At 40.2% G+C, this 20,294-nt stretch overlaps 2 protein-coding genes across 3 annotated transcripts; one reads left to right on the forward strand and one right to left on the reverse strand.

Annotated features, from left to right (window-relative positions):
- Nucleotides 1–4,830: 4,830 nt before the first annotated feature.
- Nucleotides 4,831–7,840, reverse strand: lyrm1 (LYR motif containing 1). The gene is made up of 5 exons (XM_017418379.3): nucleotides 7,763–7,840; nucleotides 6,189–6,359; nucleotides 6,035–6,095; nucleotides 5,830–5,861; nucleotides 4,831–5,715 (listed from the first exon to the last, which is right to left on the reverse strand). The coding sequence occupies exons 2-5, from the start codon at nucleotides 6,345–6,347 to the stop codon at nucleotides 5,602–5,604; spliced, it is 366 nt and encodes a 121-aa protein (XP_017273868.1). The 5' UTR covers nucleotides 6,348–6,359; nucleotides 7,763–7,840; the 3' UTR covers nucleotides 4,831–5,601.
- A 2,514-nt stretch (nucleotides 7,841–10,354) lies between these two features.
- Nucleotides 10,355–20,273, forward strand: dcun1d3 (defective in cullin neddylation 1 domain containing 3). Of its 2 annotated transcripts, none has more exons than XM_017418601.3 (6): nucleotides 10,355–10,537; nucleotides 10,722–10,811; nucleotides 12,412–12,478; nucleotides 16,084–16,153; nucleotides 16,261–16,811; nucleotides 18,344–20,273. In XM_017418601.3, exons 5-6 carry the CDS (start codon nucleotides 16,372–16,374, stop codon nucleotides 18,882–18,884), a joined length of 981 nt encoding a protein of 326 aa, XP_017274090.1. In that variant the 5' UTR covers nucleotides 10,355–10,537; nucleotides 10,722–10,811; nucleotides 12,412–12,478; nucleotides 16,084–16,153; nucleotides 16,261–16,371; the 3' UTR covers nucleotides 18,885–20,273. The 2 variants fall into 2 exon arrangements, with proteins under 2 accessions (XP_017274090.1, XP_037836846.1); XM_037980918.1 differs by having other exon boundaries at nucleotides 10,725–10,811.
- The last annotated feature ends 21 nt before the right edge of the window (nucleotides 20,274–20,294 follow it).

The following is a 20,294-nucleotide window of genomic DNA, read 5'->3' on the forward strand; positions in this document are numbered from 1 at the left end:
ACCCCCCTCTTTGTTCCCCCGTTCCCACAGTTTCTGCCACCACATTTCCCTCAGGGTCTCTCTGAAACCCCTAAATAATGCACACCGAGTGAAGGGCTTAAAGGGGCTGTAAGATGGATCGCTCTCCTCCTTCTGGAGCTATTGCACCTTCTTACACCGAAGCTTATTTATCATTTTCATAATGACACCGCTCTCAGGTGAATCTCTAAAGATCTATATTTATAACAGACAGACTTAATTTAAGAAACTTTCTCTCCATGATCCAGTTTTTCAGGGTGTGGCATCGCAGGAGAAATGGGTCATATTTGAGACTTTTGGAAATTTGCTGACTTATAGAAACCAAACAAATTGTCAGTTAGTCTTACAGTATTACAGCAGGATATTGTAAACTATAGAACATGCAACTCTCAAGCAATAAACCACAAAAATGGCTATAACTCAGTCAATTTTGCAGACATTGAGCTAAATTTTGGTGTAGTGGTAGCTGAGAGTTGTTCACAACACATAATTGGAGCACTAACAGACTGCATCAACTTGTGATTAAAACCTTGACTTGCAAGGCAGTGGCTGATCCACATTCTTTCAATACTCCTGTAATTTTATAGACTAAGTCTATAGGATTTATTGTACGTGTGATGTAAAATCTTCTATAAGTTACCAAATGGTAAAAAGTTTTCTGAATTATGTTAATGAGACCAGGTTTTGAGTGTGGAGAAGAGGCTCGGCTCTTAGCCGAATGCTAAAGTTGGCCTGTTATCTTATTCACAGCGACTGTCTGGACATGTCAGTGGCAAGGCATTCGTCTTCTCCGCGTTCTGCAAATTATCATGCAAACGCATTCATCACAAACACCGCGTCATTAGATTTGCAGGAATTATAATGTAAAGCAAGGTGCACCTTTGGCTTCCTGCTGGCTGAACAACATAAATGGAATAAATTATGGAAGTTACCGCAATTCATCTCCTGGAGACGTGAGCAAAATCCTGAAAACGCAATTAAAGGCTTGAGGGAATGCATGTCGCCCGCTGCCCTTCGTGCCAGAGTTTCAAACTAAGATCATCTAATACCGGGAAGGGATGGAGTTATAGCTGCGTTAGTGGCAGCACGGATAAAAAATGTTACCTTAAAACGATGCTTTAAAACACCTATGATACCATATTTTAACTTATAGGGTGTATACTATTCAGACAAACGCAACCAAACAGAGAAATTATCACTTTAGAAGACTAAAGTACAATCCCAGCAAGAACAGTTCTAAAACAGCTTCACATATGAATGCATGGAGGGACCACAATCCTGCTTCTTTCATCCCCGGTCCATCGTGCTGAGGATGAGGATGGGGAAAAAACAAAGCAGAAACAACCAGGTTTGCTACACCTGATTTGTGACTCGTGAATGCAGGGAAATAAAGACTTGAAGTTCAGCCTCTGCTAAAAGTCCCAGTTGTGATTCAGCTGAGCCTTTTAAGCTGGTTTTAAAGTACCGTTTTGAGAGGTTTTTTCTCAATGTGATGTGTAGCAGGAGCTGTGATCCACTCTGGTCAGCGAGTCCCATCTGTCAGGACTGAACTCACTGAACTGCAGAGGACTTCAGCTCTGAGTGTGGTGTGACCTCTGCTGGAGGAAGAGGAGTTTCAGCAGTTTGTCTGGGTTTCACAAACAGAAAGATGTTTTTTGTCAATGAAGGCTTTCCAAGCGCTTCAATCAGCTTTTTTCTTTAAATAGCATTTTTAATCTAAAGCTTAAAGAAAATTAAAGGCTGAGCAGTCCTTGAGGGATTGCCTATCGCCCGCCCCCTTTCGTGAGTTTTAGTCAAAGATCATTTTACGATGAGAAATAACTGAGTTAAACTCGTTTTGGTCAAACCTTGTAACTGACTAAGTGTGAAATCTCACAAAATATGTCAAGGCTTGGAGTGTGTGTTGACTGTCAGCTACTGACAAATCAAATTTGGCTCAGTTTCTGTAAAAATAATCGACATTTTTGGGGTTGCTAGGTTTGATTAGCTGTAGCTTGAATTGGGTGGATTCCAAAAGTTGATTGTAGAGAAACATCCAATGATTACTTTCTGGGTTGCAGGATCTCTTCCCGGCCTGGGGCCTCTCTGGGTGGAGTTTACATGTTCACCCTGTGCACACGGGTTTACTTTACTCCGGTTTCCTCCCACAAACCAAAAACATTCATGTTAGGGTAATTGGTAACTCTTAAATTGTCCCCAGGTGTGACTGAGGGTGTGAATGGTTGTTTGTCTCTATGTGTCCCTGTGATGGACTGGAGACCTGTCCCGGGTGTCCCCCGCCTCTCATACAGTATCTGCTGGAGAAAGGCACCAGCTCCTGCAACCCGGAATGGAGAAGCAGGTAAATAAAATGAATGGACGAATTACTTCCTGGGAGTTTCATTAAAATCTGTCCAGTGGTTCATGAGATATTTTGCTAACAGACACAGTGTTGACTCCAACTGTTAATACCAAAGTCTTAAGCAAAGGTGTTGTGTAATCTGTACCAAATTTTAGATCAATATCTGCAAAATGGACGGCATTATAGGCGTTTTTTGTCTGATACTGCTGATTGGCTGTGGTGGCCATCTTGAATTGGGGTGACTATTCAGTTGTAGACGTGCATCCAGTGATTACTTTTTAGGCAGTTTAATTAAAATCCATCTGCTGGTTCATGAGTTATTTTGCTAAAACTTCAGACAAACGAGCACACACGTGTGCAAAAACTATTCAGTTTCCTGGTTTGAGGGAGAAAATCAGCCAATCAGACAAACAAGAAAATTAGCTAAAAAGCTCACTTTGTTTTACAGGTTTGGCTAAGCTGGATGTTGTTGCAGGCTCATCTTCCCACCGTTTCCTTGTCTGAACTCTTGTCTTTTAGAAGATTACTTTACAGACGCTCCCCCTTGAGGATTTCATTACACTCAATAGGTCTGTGTCCCCCACAGAGTGAGGACATCGCTGTCAATAAAGGACATGTTATTTCCACTTTTAAACCAAGGCCATTTAATTTGACGCTCACTCCTGAATACCCCACAGCCTGAGGTGGTCCCCTCTGACGTCACTTAGCGGCTTATTCACTTTTCCTCTAATTCCCTGCTCGCTGGGCTCCATCCTGTGGCTGCGCGCAGGTTAAGTGGAAAGAAAATGTCCAGAAAAAGGCTCCGGAGAAGATGAGGCATTGTTTTCCAAGGTGACTCTCTGCCCAGGGTGTGAAATCCAAACGATCTGATACAGTCTACTTTGGCTTTCAGAGAACAATCGTGAACTATGAATGCTGGCCCCGATGAGATTATCAGAGGTCGCGTTCGACGATCCACATTTCTAGTTTTTCTACATACAGCCCGAAAGTGGAGCAGAACACAACACGTACCCCATTCCCCGCAGACTAAAGCAGCTGCAGAGGGCCTTTCAAGTACTTCTGGGTTTAAATGTACCACAGAACTTAAGGTCTGACATTTATGCAAATTTGCTGTACTTTGGCTGTTGACTTTTAAACATTTGGTGCTTTCTTGTTATTTTAAAATGTTAAACATCGAAATCTGCCAGGGAGGTTATGTTTTCAGTAGAATTTGTCTGTTTGTCTGAGCACAGGATTACTCAAAAAGATATGAACAGATTTTCATGAAATGTTCAGGAAACATCAAACGTGGTGCAAGGAACAAGTTGGCGGTGATCCGGACAAATGTCAAGGTCAAAGGTCATGGTCACAGATGACCTTCTGCTCTAACTATGTAACCATGTAATGGAGGAAAATCAAACTGCACACCTGGACACCTCATGGGTCAAAGATGATGTCTGGTGATTTCAAGGTTCATGGGGTCAAAGGTCAAGGCCACAGGTAACCCCTTTGTTAAAAACCTGTCTCTGCTCCTACAATGTGACCCTTTAGTTTCTTCCACCAACATTGTTCTGTTTCCGGTTGTGTCCGTTGGTTTGTCTCTCTGTCTGTTAGCAAAGATCAGATAAAAAGTAATAAACAGACTTAGATGAAATGTTGGGGTCGTCACAAAAAACAATGGATTAAACTTTGCTTCTGATCCAGATTATGACCCGGATAACACAAATTTTTTAATCACGCTGTGGCCTTGGATTGCGCTCTCTGAGGGCTAAAAGAAAAAAGATTTTTATGGAATATTTTGAGTATATTTTCTTTAGGAGGAAATAATTGTATCAATTTCTAAGGAGCTGTTTGAGATATATTTCACACAGATTTCAAAACTGAACTAATTACAGTCTCACTAAATCATCTAAAATGTGACAAACGCCACTTTTTTGTATCAAGGCTGATACTACGAATACTTAGTTAATTTATTAAACCAAAGGAGGCAGCTATAAACAAATCTGGATGATTTATCAGTCTCTCCTCTTGCCTTGTGTTAAAAGTGATTTAGAATATGATGGTAAACTGGGTGTTAAATATCAACTTGTTCTAACAAAAATAAATGGCATTTATAAACAAAGCAAACTGAAGAAATAGTTCAGCTCTTTTGAAGTGGGGCTCTGTGGAAAGGATGTAAACATTTAATATCTTACCTGTTGCAGATATCTCTTTGAACAACCTCAGCCTGAAGAAATAAAGTCTAATATTGATCGGAATGATGAGCTAATTGCTAGTCTAGATGAGTTAGATTGCCACCACTTTAAAACAACTTGTCTCAAAAGGTAACATACTGATCGTTCATACCATTTCCACAGTATTTCCCTTCAAAAGATCTGAACTATTACTTTAATACACAAATAAACAAAACAAAAAAGTTTTGCTTCACCGTTCTATTTTAATTTGGTTTTTAGTGTATATTCACAGTTTTGATGACAAAAAAAAAGGAAACATTTTTATCCTATTTCAGATGTCTTTATGTTTACAGGTCAGTGTGTCAGTGCCAAATTTCATTAGAGCGTACGGTACTTAAAAAAAAAAACAGCTTCCTCTTAGTCTGAACATTTTCTTTACGTTAGGTTTAGCACTGTTTTCTGTGCTTTGTGAGTGTAAAAACAGCTCCTTTGGTTTTTCTGAACTTTAAACAGCTGCCACCTGTGTGGAAACTATGTCAAGCTGAAATTTTCTTCATTTTGTGCTTGTGACACGTGTCTGTAGAGGAACCAGGTCAACTCTCTGTACCACCTGTGGCCTAAAAGTAAAAAAAGAAAAATAAATGAAAAACAAATTGTTTTTACCAGGGAAGGGGCTGATTCTCCTAAAATATTTAGCCAAGCCTCAGTCTTGAAAAAACGATGCTTTGAGGTTTTTGTTGTTTTTTTTTTACTTTGCATTTTTTGTCACTCAAAGACAGAAAGGCTCAACACCAACATTATTACTGAAAGAAACAGAAAACAAGTTTTTAGACACAATGATAAATAAAATATACAAACTGATCTGCTACAGGGATCCCTCCACAGTGGCAGCCTACCTGAGCTGAACCCAGTCTGTCACTCAAACCTCTTAATTGTAAGAATAACAATAAAAAGTGGAGTTTTTTTCTTAATGACGACTGCTCTTCCATCGGTAACTCCTTGCAGAACCTCAGCCCAGGATGTCGACTGCGCCGCAGCTTCCTGTCCTTGGTAACTCGAACTCTAGACGAGGATGCAGGATATCGGCCGTCAGGTCTCGTCATGCGACTGTAAGTAAATCGGCTTGGCCTGCTTCCTGAGGCGCTGCTGCGCTCGCAGTTTCCTGCCCTTCTGAGTGGCCAGTCCCAGCGGTGGGAGGTACGTCTGCAGGCACATCATTGGATCAAAACACGGGAGTTTTGTCAGAATAAGAAATATGTTTCACACACATTTAAACAAAAGGAAACATTTATGATCTAATGGGCGGTTATTACTTACAGCTCTTGGGTATGGATTTCTGTAATGCAGACCTGCAAAAAAAAATTAAAAGCAAGAGATTATCAGCAAAATCCAATCACAAAACATCATTAACAGAGTTTTTATGAGTCACTGAATTGTTGATTTTTCAAGTGTTGTACTTGCTCGTTACCAGAACATGTTAAAACGTTTTTAAGAAAACCTTGCAGCAGCTCTTCAATCATACCTATTTCTATCCTTGCTTCGCACTCTTCTATACATCGCTTTATGGATTCTGGATCTGTGAGCTGAGAAAAACAACAGCACAGCGTTAGTTTAACATGCTTGCCATGAATTGCTGGTCCTTCCTGATCTGCGAGCTGAGTGCTGGTGTGTCACACCTGCTGGTTCTGTCGGAACAGAGAGCGGGCCTCTTGCATGATGTACTTCCGCTCGGTGTCCGTGTCGCGTTGAACGCCGCTCTGCGCCTGCCAGGTCCGAGCGATCCGAAACACGCGTGTGTAGAGGGACAGCACCGTACGGCGTGCAGACGCCGCCATCAGGGCTCAAATCTGAGAACAGAGCAGCGTGAGGATGTTAAAAGCACAACAAACACTGTTGTCTACGGACCTATAAAATCTCATACAATTAGTCACTAAATTTAAACCCATCAGCAAAACATTACATGACTTAAATAGGTTATCACAGTTTTACTTGTATTTAAGTTCATCTGTGAGTAAATTAAAGCCCTGTCTGAAGTTGGGGTGTCAGTACTGCTGCAGGAATTAGGAAAAAGAGATTAAAAAAAGTGTTTTCACTTTTTTTTGTTGCAATACACAACAGTTATTTTGAAAAGCTGCACACGCTGCTTCAAACCTTTATTTATGATCCAGCAACAACAGTAAAACCACCAACTAACAAGAAACTGTGAGCTCAGAGAACGGCAGAGGACTGAAAGGACAGTTTTCCATTTTTACTACAGTCCATTGTAAATGAGCTCCAGACCAGAGAAGGTAATGTTAGGAATAGTTTTGATTTTTATTATTTTATTTCTCTGAAAGTCCACTGACAGTAGTTTTCAGAAAAAAACATCATGCAAGGATAGAAAACAGCTCCTGTCCTTCAGTCATAGCTGATATTATCACAAACTCCTTTGCCATTTTATAATCAAAATCATTATTCTTAAACTGCTAACTATTTGCACACCATGTCGTCCTCTGTCTTTACTTCCAGGGTTCACTTTTTATAAAAATACCAATCAGTGACCTATTAGGAATACAGATAACTAATCAGATGTGACATGTTGGTTATTTTCTAACATCAACATAGCATTTATAGAATTAACTAGTATTTTCAAAAAGAGCAAATTTCATTAAACAAGTACTTGCTCAATTCTTTTAGAGTCAATGCATGCTGTGAACAAGTTGAACAGAAAGGTTTCTCTGTTAAAGAATATTATTTTAATCTTAATGAGACTTTTATCTGGATAAATAAAATAAAATATTCATATTAAAGGGGTTCTTACAAGACAGGATAGCAAAATTGCATAATATTATTTTTTATTATTATTATTTTTTATACTAATAGTAATAGTATACCTTTGATACTATTGCTATAAAGTGTTATTAATTACTAAAATATAAACTATTATTAAAAAATTAAAAATAAACCCAGGACATCTGAGGTTGTTTCTTTATGATTAGCTCTGAGTGTTTCTATAATTCTCTTCTAGATGTCACTAAATGGATTGATCTAGATGTTTAGGATGTATTCAGATGTGTTTAAATTGAAGGAGATTGTAAAAATAAGGCTATTGGAATATCTGAACTGATTGTTTTACTATATTTGTTCGAAATTCACCCACGAAGAGAATTATCGTTAAAGTCTGAGTGAAAACGTCACTGCAAAATTACATTTATTCTAACAACATGGCTTAAAATAACACTAATCGCGATAAATTTAAAACATGACCTACAGATTGCATTTCCTGCTTCTTCTTCTTCTGCTGCTGGTGCTGCTTCTTCTTCGCTTCTTTTTCTTCTTCTTCTTCGCTTCTTTTTCTTCTTCTTCTTCTTCTGTCGGCAAACAGCTGCTCGGTGCACATTATCGCCACCGTCTGGATATAAGTGGTACTACATCCTCTAAACGCTAAAGCCTGTTTTGTTTTGTTTTGTTTTGTTTTGTTTTGTTTTGTTTTGTTTTGTTTTGTTTTGTTTTGTTTTGTTTTGTTTTGTTTTGTTTTGTTTTGTTTTGTTTTGTTTTGTTTTGTTTTGTTTTGTTTTGTTTTGTTTTGTTTTGTTTTGTTTTGTTTTGTTTTGTTTTGAAAAATAGCTCTAAAACCCTGTTGTTGTCAGAACATTTTCTCACCCATAATGGAACAGCGCTTTTATGGAGACCAGTTTTAAGAACCTGTTAATACATGCTACAAATAAATAATTACCACAGACCAAAAAACACATACTCTACTGTTTCCTTCTGTCCATAATATTCATAGAAAGCTTATTTAATATTATAGTCAGACTGTTCTTCTCTTGCTCCTCCTAAATCTCCCCACTTTTATTTGAATACTGTAATTAATGTGCCTTTATAAAGTTTTATATTCATACATACAGTATACTGTATATATTTTTATATTCATGATCCACACCTTTAGCACCTTTTTAACAGCACCAGGTTACACACATAATGCTTTTTAAATGTTATTTATTCTGCTGCAGGAGCTGGGGATTGAACCTTTGACCCTCAGACTGGACGATGTCCCTCATACCTTTCGGTCAAGTCAGCCCCACATGCAGGAGCCCACATAAATTTAATTTTTTTATCACTATCCTCTTGATTTGAAGAACTGAATGAGCTTTATCTGGCTGCATGTGGTGGACACTTGTTGTTCCACATTATAACTTTTCCTGGTCTACTCCAAACAAACAGCATGACTGTAATAACAGGTACATTTTCATTCATCGTTTCTTGTTCCATAACATTCAAATCTAGGAAATATAAATGCTGTCTATTATACTATCTAAGGTTTTAGATGCACCTGGACATATCTGAATAAAGTTAGGATATTTTTCTTTTCCATACGACTAATTATAGACATTATTTTCATCGTTCTCTGTACCTCAGCAGGCGTAAATCTGGTATTTGTCTTTAAATAATGGGACAGTAAATGCTCCAGAGGGGATAACCTACAGATTTATCTCTACGCATTTAACTTTAAGATGACAAACAGGAGAAGATTAAGAGCTGATGGGAGAACTGGACATAAAACAAAACCCAGCAATCTTAATGCAGTGCTACTACAGCGCCACCATAAGGTCAAATATGGACAGTAAATCAAATTTCATGGAGTTTAGCCTCAGATACAGTATATGAGGAAGGATAAATTGTTAAATGTCATAGATGTTGTACAAGACAGCTGTCAAACTGCTGGGTGTGATATGTTGGATATGTCTTGTTGCTCTTTTGTGAATTATTTTTAATACCGAACACAAATTTTCAGAATTTAGGCTCAATATTTAAATGTTTATTTCTTTTAAATAAAAGTGTTTCTTCAGTGATTCCTCATTTCTCTTTAAGTCACTTTAAAGAAGCTAAACTTTCATAAAATACATAACACAATATACTCCCATGATGAAATTAAAAGCCAATTAGTAAAAGTTATGTATTTAAGGAAGTCTTCCATCCTGAGCAGCATGCTGGTGACAGTGAGAAGGAAGGACTCCCTTTTAACAGGAAGAAGCCTCCAGCAGAACCAGAACCAGCTGGGGTTTGAGAGGACAGGAAAGACAAACACAGAAGCACTGGTCCAGGTGTAATTTCTATGGGAAGGAAGACACATGGTAATGATAGAAATAATTACAGTAGAGCAAGTAAAGACAGCAGCAGAGTGAGGAAATGTGGTCAGTCTGTCCTCCAGCAGTCTAAGCCTATAGCAGCAGAACTAAAGGATAGCTCAGGAAACCCAAACCAACCATAACTATAGGATTTATTAAAAAGGAAAGGCTTAAAAGTAGACAGGGTGTCAGCCTAGTGGACAGAAACTGGAAGTTGGTTCAACAAGAGTGGAGCCCATTCTACTTTTAGAAACTCTAGGAACCACAAGTAAACCTGCAGCCTGAGAGTGAAGTGCTCTGTCAGGAAAATATGGACCAATCAGATCTTTAATAGCAGATGGAGCTTTGTATATTAGGAGTAAGATTTTAAATGTTCTGAATTTGACAGAAAAAAACAAACATCTTCTTCTGACTCTCATCAATCAGCAGCATTATGGATCAAAATGAAGACTTTTAAGAGAGTTTTTTTTTTTTTTTTCTTGGATGCAAAGCTACTAAAGTAAAGTAACTATGTAAATATGAACTGATTTATGGTGCAGAGTCCAGATTTGGCTCAGCCTGAGCAGCTGGTTTGCCTCTGAAAAATTAAAAGCTAAACTGCAATGAAAATAGTATTAATTTAACTGTTAATAATAATAAAATCCCCCGTGCGGGACTTCGCCCAATCGGCTACCCAGCTGGGTGTTCCACCCCCCGCTCAGACGGAGATCAGCTGTTGGCTGTTCTCGCGGAGGGAGGAAGTGATGCAGGGACATGTCCATAATGTAGTTCAGCGTCTCAAAGGGGGAAGCAACAAAGACACGGGCGGCTTTACTCTGATTTCCACTCATTTTAAACAGCGGACGAAACACGTAATGTGAACCCCCGGGGCTCTGGACTCGTTTATTCGTGAAACAGAGACCAACTTCACGGTGGAAGTTAGTTTTTTTCTCTCTCTCCCTCCCTCCTCTGTCGCTCAGCTGCCTCGGAGCTAGTCGGCTAACAGCCTGACGACGAGTTTGCCTCAGTTCGCTTTCTGCTCGCGTTTCGGGGCCAACTTATTCAGCTGCCTTTTGTTTTTTTCTTTTTGTTTGTTTTTTCTTTTTGTTTCTCCACCACCAGCAGCTGGGCCTTTTCCCCGGGACGATGTTCGAACCGAGGGGCACGGCTCGGGCTTGTTCCTGAAAAGAAAAAGAGAGGAAAAAAAAGGAGGTGAGTTTTTCTTTTCCGCGGACGTTTAGGAGCACTTCTGTTTGTGTCAGCCGGGGAAGACCTAGCTTAGCCGGGTAGCTAACTTTTAGCCGTGTCGACGTCGTCAGGGCCAGGCAGTTCGGATGTGGACATTTAAATGGCCCGGTGGCCACGGACTAGTGTTGTTTGGCGGCTGAACGTCGCCTTGGACGACCTGCGACACCTTAAAGTGTCACTTTTATTTCACCAAAGGAGCTGTTTACATTTCGTCCGGGGGGTGCTGTACATGTGCTGCTAAGCTTCCTCGATCCTGTTTCAAGTGTTTGTCCGTCTCCAGCGCGCAGAAGTTGGCTCCGATTGAGGCATGTTTTGGTTAAAATACGCGTTTATAAAACCCCCACCCTGACGACAGTGTTGTTCACGTTCAGATTGAAACTTTACTTCACTTCACCCCGGACACCTCAGACAAGCTAATCCGGTTAAACTGATGCCAGGATGTGCTGCAAAGGCAAAAGTTTATTTCCATTTTATGCACATTTAAAAGCAGCAGCAGCAGCTCACCAAAGTGTATGATGGCTGTTCAATTGATGATCAGTGAATTAGCAGTCTATATGAACCACCATAGAAACTTGGAACTCTCACAAAAAGAGCCTAAATAAACTAGGATTGAAATTCAGTGAGGCTAAATGGGTTTAAGCAGTGATTTTTTTAAATCGCAAGAGGTCACTACTGAAGAGTTTTTGTTTATTATTAGTCTCAGTCTAAGACTGAGCCATGAGCATTTTATATATGGACCTCAGGATTTACCTCATGAGCTAGGAACCGGATGGAAGTGGTGCAGTTCAGTTTCAAAAGGTGCAAAGTGAACTTTTTCCCCAACTCCATCCCGAAGTGGACCGGAGTCCGGTGCAGATCAACAACCAAAATACGAAGAGTCGCAGGGATCCAGATGCTGACTTATCGCCTCAAATCTATCTAGCAGAATGTAGGCCTCACAAAGGAGCCTTAGTTTGGAAAAGGTCATCTTGATAACTGAGTTAATCTGTTTCAAGTTTTAAAAAGCACTGTCAACAATCCCGTCAGAGCTCCTTGATGCCGGCTAAACTGTCACGGTGGTTTCTTGTAGGGGAAAAGAAAGCCTTTTGACTCTAATTTGGTGTCAAGCGAGGTGAGGTTGGCCCAATCAGGACTGCCGGAGACTTGCCCTTACATGCCCGATGCATTGATGGTGTCCTGAATTGCTCTACATTATCTGTAGCAACAGAGCCAGGTTTGGGTTCAGGCGTAACCAGAAGGTTGTGCATTTTGCAGTGCCGCACCTGAGCTCTAATGTGGAAAAAAAAAACAAAAAAAAACTTCAAAACTAGATGCAAAAAGATTGTCCAAATCCCTTAACGCAGATAGATATTGTGTAAATGCTATAATCTGTCTCTTTTTTTCTTTTCTTTTGGCAGATTAGAGGAGTTATTCAGTAAACCTGCAAGTAATTATTTGCAAGATTAGAGTTTAGTTGAGCTCAAATGACACACTGAAGGCGCGCTGACAGAAATAGCCCTCGCAGGTTTTTGGGAACGACGGGCTATCGCTTTCTGCTTGTGATGACAATATGATGTCGTTTCAGCGTCGCTGGTGTCAAGGTCACAATGATGGAGCAGATTTGAGCGACGATGTTGTCTGGAGGAGTGTCCGTAAGTAACGCCGCTTGTTGTGCCCGTGGGGGTGGTGGGGGTCATGAATGCACGCCGCTGTTTAGTTTCAGTCACTGGGACTGGAAAGGAACAGGGCGACGGAGCTCCGGACTTTACCAAAATGGATTTAAAGCTAACAGCGTTAGGGCGCGTTGACGTGTTCGGCGGTGAACTCAACATGACTGCCTGAAGCTGAAGATCTGGCATCTGAAAGTTTTAAATATAATCAAAACACTCCCAAAAAGATTTAACACAAGACCACATACTTAGAGGGGGTGTTATGAATGACTCCCAGCTCCTACGACATCAAAATCTAGCTCAATAGCTGTAGAGTTGGCTGACTTATAGCCATTTTTGTGTTGGCTCATGTCGATTAGCTCTGACGACCATCTTGAATTAAATTGACTCCAAGACCAAATCAGTCCTAGATGCTGATCCAGCGATTAATGAAGGTTTCATCAAAATCCCTTCACGATCTGTTTTGCTAACCTGGAAGTGGGGTTGACTCCAAGCAGTGAAGGCTAAACTTTTAGGCACTTGGAGCACGTGTTGTGAATGACCCTCAGCTACTACCACACAAACGTTTAGCACAATATCTGTAAAATAAACTGACTTATTGGCAGTCTTGTATCTCTAAGGTCAGTTTCAGCTGTCTTAAATTAGATCGGCTTCAACAGTTAATAAATGTAGATGTGAGCTCTGTGATTTTCGTTCTAAAAGTTTAAATAAAATCCGTTCAGCAGCTCTTGAGATATTTCGCTAACAGCCGGAGTGGACTCCAAAAAGGTCAAACGCCAAATTTTTAAACAAAGATCTTGTGCAATGTGTAGGGGATCTCGCTCAGCTACATCCACATCAAATTTTAGCTCGATATCCGTAAGGTCAGCTGGCTGTGACGGCCATCTTGAAGTTGTAGATGTTCATCCGGGGATTATTTTGCTCACAGGCAGACACACTCACATACAGTCAAGCCATTACTTCTCCCCGCCTTCGCTTTTCGGAGGCGGACGATTTAAAACAAACAAAAAAGAAACCGTTTGAATATTTTTCTGTCAGCTCATCATCATCATTACAGCAGTCGGGGGGGGGGGGATTAAACGAAATGCTGACACGGCACTGGAAACATGACCAAGTAATTAACTCGTGCAACAAGCTTAAACAAAAACCATCAACATTCGCTGATTGCACGGTGACTAAAGGGAAGGATTTACGGCACGCCTTCCTTCTCCTTGTATATGTTTACAGATTATCAAAGAAATGGTAAATCTATTAAAATCATAAATGCCAAAAAAATTACATTTATTTCCCTAATTTCAGCCACCTATGCTGCTGTAGTGTTTACACCCGTTCTAAACCTTTATGACATCCCTCAAAACAGAGCTTTACTCAGGTTTTTCCTTCACCAAAAACTAAAACTGTTTCCTCTTTTTGTACGGCCATCTTGTTCTGCTCTGGCTGTGCTGGAGCTGAAAGCATTTACCGCAAAGCAGCAGCGAGTGTCGCAACCTGCAGTAGCGTCTTGAGGGGGACATAATGAGACGTTAACATGGCTTTGTGACTAAATGCTCCTCGTGGTTTAATTATTCTTTATTCTGCATGTTGTCGTTGTGCGGTTCATGTCATCAGGAGATGCTTAAGCTCTGAGAAATGTTCTCGAGTGGCAGAGAACAAACATTCGCTACTAAATCAAAAAAGCTACTAAATTCAGCAAAATATAGAAGGTCAATAAGAGTTGTAGTATTGCTCCCAGTGTGTTTATGTGAAGCAGGTGAAGGAAAGTTTCCACCCTGACGGTTGCGTAAAAAGATTTTCAGCTTCTGCCCAATTATTAATTTAGACTCGAAACCAGCAGCAAAACTCCAGCAAACAAACAAATTGATCAGAAAAAAAGGCGACAGGGCCTGTTGGGGTTTCTTTAAGCTGTTTTGCCGCTCGCATAAAAGGCTGTTTCATTTCTGATAATGGGTTGTGGGTCAGAGGTTTTTAAGTCATTGATTTTTTTTTATTTTTTATTTTTTTCAACAATGACTTACTGAAGAAGCCTTTTCCATGAGAGGTGAAACATTTTAAAGTGACAGCCTAAAGGGTGCAGTCGCCTTGTTTTAAACTCTTAGGATTGTCGTGTCCTGGACGGCTAAGAATTTTCATCAGCATACCAGGACAAAAGCAACGAGACTCAGTTGACATCTGTTATGTTTCTTCAAGGTTTTCAAGCGAGTAAAAGCTACTTGGATGTTTACTTTTGTTCAGTTTCCTGCTCATAAACTCTAACCTGTCATTTTTTTCTTTACTTTAATGCTCTTTTCTCTTCTCTTTTTCCCATGTAATGTTGTCTCTTCGCCACATCACCATACTATATACCCATTGTGGCAAAAACGTGCCTCCTTTTTTTTTTTTTTTTAAATTTCAAGTAAACAACACATTTTGAAAAGGTCTCGATACCTAGATGTCAGTGTGTGAAACGTTACTGTAAGGAGAAAAGCTGTTCTACCACAGATGTCTCTGGGCTGAAAACCAAAACGTTTTAAAGTGTGGTTTCTCAGCCTTCGAGAGCTTCGGGGCAGTTTGGGGTTCGGGAATGTGCATTTTGAACGTCAGTTTGCCAATTAAATAAAAGTCACAAGCGCATAGCGCACATTTCTTTTGCTGCTTTAAAGTCGTGCATTTATTCTGTTTCAGCACAAAAATCAACATCTCCTTCATGGGTTTCTGTAGGTATCAGTCAGACTTTGTGGCTGATATGATTCATAACTTTAGAAATCATCAGTGGTCTGATTCATTAGAGATACGGGGGCAGCAAAAACTGATAGGGTACAATTTAACCTTTAATCATGATGTGTGTGCCTTATAATCCAGTGCGGTCTGTAGTGTGGAAAATACGGTAATAGAAAATGGCCGCTCACGAAAACACCTTGTTTTATTATTACAGTACATTTTCATAAAACCTTACTCACAATTTACAATCAATACACAAAAATGAGGCCTGTTCCAAAAGGGTTAAACGTGACACTCCGTCAGTAACTCAGCAGTAAGCAGCAAAATGGATTTGCTACTTTATAAATATTAAAACACGGGTTAATCTTTACTTCTGTGATATTCGAGGAGCGTCATGATCGCGTTGAAGCACACTTAGTGTTTGTTGCTGTTTGTAACGCCGCAGCTGCAGTTCTCCTCCTAAACACCAGGTGCTGCTGATTAAAATCCATCCTCCTAAACAGCAGGAAGTGCAGAAGATTTGTCAACTAAAAAGTTGTCCTTCATACACAAACTGAACTATACTTTTTTTTTTTAACTTTCACTATTTTTATCGCAGATGTCTGTAGAAACAAACCTTGCAGTTTCTCTTAATTTAATTCTTGCGGTGATCGAATTTTATCATTGCAAAGATGTGATACGCAATGCGTCTAGATTTGTTCCCCAACCTGCATTACTACACACTTCTCTAGCGATTCAGTTCCATTATTCACGTTCATAAATCGGAACAAATCTGTTAATCATCACATCCCTAGTATCGGTGATATTTTGCTTGTAATGTTTTTGTCTGCTACAGTGGTAGTATGTTCCGTTGAGCGTCATGTACAAATAAAACCTTTTTTTTTGTGCAGTTTTTGCTTTTTAGGGTTTTTAAATTGGCCAGCTGAAGACCTGGTTTGTGACGTACAGTATCTGGCACAGGTAACTCGGCTTCTTGTACTTTTTATAATTAACACATAGTAGTTTGAATGCCTACTTCGCCCGCTGTGTGCTTCTCCTGCTCAGTGTTTAGTTTTTCTTCACCGTAGGCCTGAGGGTATGTTGAGACGTCTCGTCTGGCCAGAGCAGAGGCGCCCAGGTGGTTCGGACGGGGACTGAAGGTGAGGCGGAAAGACAGGCGAGGGACCAGGCAGGAAGACATGGGCCAGTGTGTCACCAAGTGCAAGAATCCGACGTCCTCCCTCGGCAGCAAGAGTGGAGACAAAGAGAGCAGTTCCAAGTCCCACAAAAGAGTTGACAGTGCTAGCGGAGGGGGCCACAAAGAAGATTCTAGCGCCCCGTCGAGCAAATCCACCAGTGAGCTGTTGAATGGCACCAAGGCCTCGGAGGTTACAGTGGAGACGCCGATCATCTCCACAGTGATGAAGGAGCCGTACAAGGACGAAGGCCTGGATGGAGACGGGCTGTCGATGCAGCGGATTGAGGAGCTGTTCATCTGCTACAAGGACGAACAGGAAGACGCCATCTTGGAGGAAGGCATGGAGAGGTTTTGCAACGATCTGTGTGTGGACCCGGCAGAGTTTCGGGTTCTTGTTCTTGCCTGGAAGTTTCAAGCAGCCACCATGTGCAAGTTTACAAGGTAAGGTGGCGTTTTGAGTGGAATAGTTTGAGTTGTATTTGCTGCCGTGTCTATTGTCTCTTTTTTGTTCTAGGTGATAAAGAAAAAAAACATTCCTGTTTTAATCCAAGTACCTAACAAGATGGCACATCTAGTCACATAATAAGACATTGCTTTAATTTTATTGGCTGTTTGTTCAGTTTTCTATCCTGTTTGTTGGATTGCATATCATTATGGATTCAAAACTTTATGCAGAAACATTAGGAGCCTAATGATCCGTTTGGTCGTGGTTTAGCCATTTTTATGCCTCAGTAAAAAGCTTGTATAGGATTTTCATCCCACCATCACTCGACACGTTGACTCATCAGCAGTAGCTGGTTGTAAATGCAACACACACGACCAAAAACTATCATTGCAGACCTAAAACCTGAATACTTAAAGGGATAATTCAGATATTTTGAAGTGGGGTTCTGAGGAAAAACCTAACCCGAACAGTTAATATCTTACCTGTTGTAGACAGCTCTGAGAAAGATCTCATTTTAGAAAAAGAAGTGACTAATTCTGATCAAATTAAGGAGCTAACAGCTAGTCAGTTTTGAGTTATTTGGCGGTCATTGTGCAAGAGGCGGGGTACACCCTGGACAGGTCGCAGGTCCACAGCAGGACCAAATACTTCTATGTAAATAACTGTAATGCAACATTGAGAGCTCTATAAAGGTTTATAAAATAGTGTTCACATAAAGTGTAAAACTTTTGAGCTTAAAGCAGTGATAAGATGGCAACTATCCACTTTTTGTCATTGCTCCACTCGGACTAGCCGTGAGCTTGTCATGATTATTAACAGACTCTCATTCACACTTTTATTTTTAGCTTAAAAAAATGACAACATGTTTTATTAGGTATCTCCATGTTAATTTAAATCTTTTTCGTTTCTCATCATGTCTTTCAGGTAAATATGTTCCAATATTGTTAACCACATTGGTGTCCTCTTTTTAGCACCAATATCGATATAAATTCCTAATCAAAACTATTACAACTGAACTTTAAGCTTCACTTTTTATTCCCGGATGCAATTCTAGATTTAAATCTAAAATCAAATCTGTCCTTGTCAGTCAGTAAGGAGCTGTTAATCCTCCATTTTTTATTTTTGTTTATATATTTTTATTGATGCCCTGTCTCCTAAAGGAAAAATAACTCAAATTGGGCTACAGAAATATAGCCCAGCTCATTAAAAAAAAAACCTGTCAGATAAGGGGTCCACGGGAGGTTTGCAGCCCCGTTCCCAACCTGCAGTCAGTGTTGAGAGATGAATAGGGCTCCCCTTTTGTGGCTGGGTCATTTGTTTCCGCTCCCCTCTCTGATTTTTAACTCAGCACTTTTACCTTCCACAGGCTTTAGACAATACAACATGTTTCATTGTCAAGCGATGCTAACTGAAGCATTTTATATGACAGTTTGAAAAGCCTAGAATCATGTCGAGGTTAAGTTTGGTTTTTTTTGTGTGTGTAATTCTGTAAATTCTGACATTTGTCTTGTTTTCTTCGTGCTATCAGGGAGGAGTTTGTCGAAGGCTGCAAGGCCATCCGAGCGGACAGTATAGAGGGCATCTGTTCACGCTTCCCCTACTTGCTTCTGGAGGCCCAGGTTGAGGAGAACTTCAAGGACCTTTATCGTTTCACCTTCCAGTTTGGCCTGGATGCGGAAGAGGGCCAGCGGTCACTGCAGCGCGAAATCGCCATCGCCCTGTGGCGGCTGGTTTTCACACAGGACACGCCGGAGATCCTGGAGCACTGGCTGGACTTCCTCTCGGAGAACCCTTCAAGCATTCGGGGGATCTCAAGGGACACGTGGAACATGTTCCTCAACTTCACCCAGGCCATCGGGCCTGACCTCAGCAACTACAGCGAGGACGAGGCCTGGCCCAGCCTCTTTGACACGTTCGTGGAATGGGAGCTGGAGCGCAGGAGAAAAGAGGAGGAACGGGCACTGATGGAGGAGGAGGAGGGGAGGTGTACTGAGACAGAGTGTTCTCCTACTACAGACAGACTTGAAACTGAGGGAAGCCGTGGCTCACAGACATGGGGGGGTCACTGACGAGAAAACAGAAACTATTTGTTCTGGAGGGAAGGATATAATCTATATGTGAACTGTACACCTGGGAATCATTGGATAAATATTAGCATTACCATTTCAGCTGTTCATTTAGCTTTCCTTTTATGTTGGGGTGGAATTTCTGCTGTTTTTTTGTTTTGTTTTGTTTTTTTGAAAGGGCTCTAAGAACTATTCTTTTAAGCACTTCTATTTAAGTTATTTTATTTTTTCCCTTCTCCCATGTGTTTTTAAACTGTGGTTCATTTTACTGTATGCCTACCTAACCCAGCAGAGTTAGTTCAGTGACAACAGAAAGCTATGATCATTTTTCGCCGTTTGACAGTTTTGGTCCGATAACACAGGTAATATAATTTGCTTAAATTTTTTCTATTAAAAAAAGGGAAATTTTGGCTACCTACCATCAAATAAACTCTAGTACCAAACCTATGATGATCAATGAAATTCTCTGGATTGGATTAATGCTAAGTAGATGGTATGATTTTTATCTTGCAGTGCTGTGAGGATGAATTGGTTATACTTTACATCTGTTGGCCCACAATTGGTAATTGGCCATTTTAAGAAGAATACAAATTACAGTGACATTTGCATAATCTTATCAGTTTGAGTATTTATTTTTAACCCAAGCTGGTTCCCATGATAACAAACCAACTCTTTCTTCTGTGTTCAGTGTTTTGTTTTGTTCCTTTAAACTTTTGAGTGCTACTTGAGCAGTGAGCAGCTTAGCTTGGTTGAGCAGCTTCTGTGCTTCCCCTTGACCTCTAGCATCTACCATATTATTGTCCACCTTCTTTCAATAAGCTGTTTAATGCAACTGAATGGGGTTTCTCAGCTGCCTCACTAATTTCACTAAAGGAATTTTGTATAATTAAAAAAAACAAAACAAAAAAAAAACCAAGGCTAGGTCTGGGTAATCACAGAGGATGGCTAAACTGTGTTAAGACTGGGCACCTCAAAGCTCAGATTGTATTGCATCTTTGAACTGCTTCACTATAAAACTGTGCTCATTTGACAAATAATGCAAATTTCGCTGCTGGCAATGGTTGTAATGAATTGCACAGAAACCAATGGCATGCTAATTTGCTGTACTTGGAACGCTTTGCAGAGAGATTAATTTTAGCTGTGTTATTACCATTTGACAAAAGCATCCAGATTGTAGATTTATCTTCAGTATAAGCAAGGGTGTTTTGGAATGAGTGTTAATCAGACCTGCTGGTTTATCAACAGACTGTGACAAGGGTTCAGTATAAGAGGGCAACCATTATCGGATTTGTTTGGTTTACATCTAAAATGGTTTTATTTCACCTCCTTTTGTCTTGTTTTTATAAGAAATGTACTGATTTGTAATAAATAAAAACAGTGTTGAATTTTTGACCTTGAAAATCTGTGTGATTT

This window comes from Kryptolebias marmoratus, linkage group LG17 (assembly GCF_001649575.2).
Source record: "Kryptolebias marmoratus isolate JLee-2015 linkage group LG17, ASM164957v2, whole genome shotgun sequence".
Classification (NCBI taxonomy): domain Eukaryota; kingdom Metazoa; phylum Chordata; class Actinopteri; order Cyprinodontiformes; family Rivulidae; genus Kryptolebias; species Kryptolebias marmoratus.

Bases quoted from the DNA above. Each gene is read 5' to 3' on its own strand.
- lyrm1 (XM_017418379.3), bottom strand. From the start codon at position 6,347: ATGGCGGCGTCTGCACGCCGTACGGTGCTGTCCCTCTACACACGCGTG. The intron at 5,862-6,034 runs GTATGATTGAAG...TTTTTTTTGCAG, and splicing joins CGAAGCAAGGATAGAAATAG to GTCTGCATTACAGAAATCCA. The intron at 5,716-5,829 runs GTAAGTAATAAC...ATGTGCCTGCAG, and splicing joins GAAATCCATACCCAAGAGCT to ACGTACCTCCCACCGCTGGG.
- dcun1d3 (XM_017418601.3), top strand. From the start codon at position 16,372: ATGGGCCAGTGTGTCACCAAGTGCAAGAATCCGACGTCCTCCCTCGGC. The intron at 16,812-18,343 runs GTAAGGTGGCGT...TCGTGCTATCAG, and splicing joins ACCATGTGCAAGTTTACAAG to GGAGGAGTTTGTCGAAGGCT.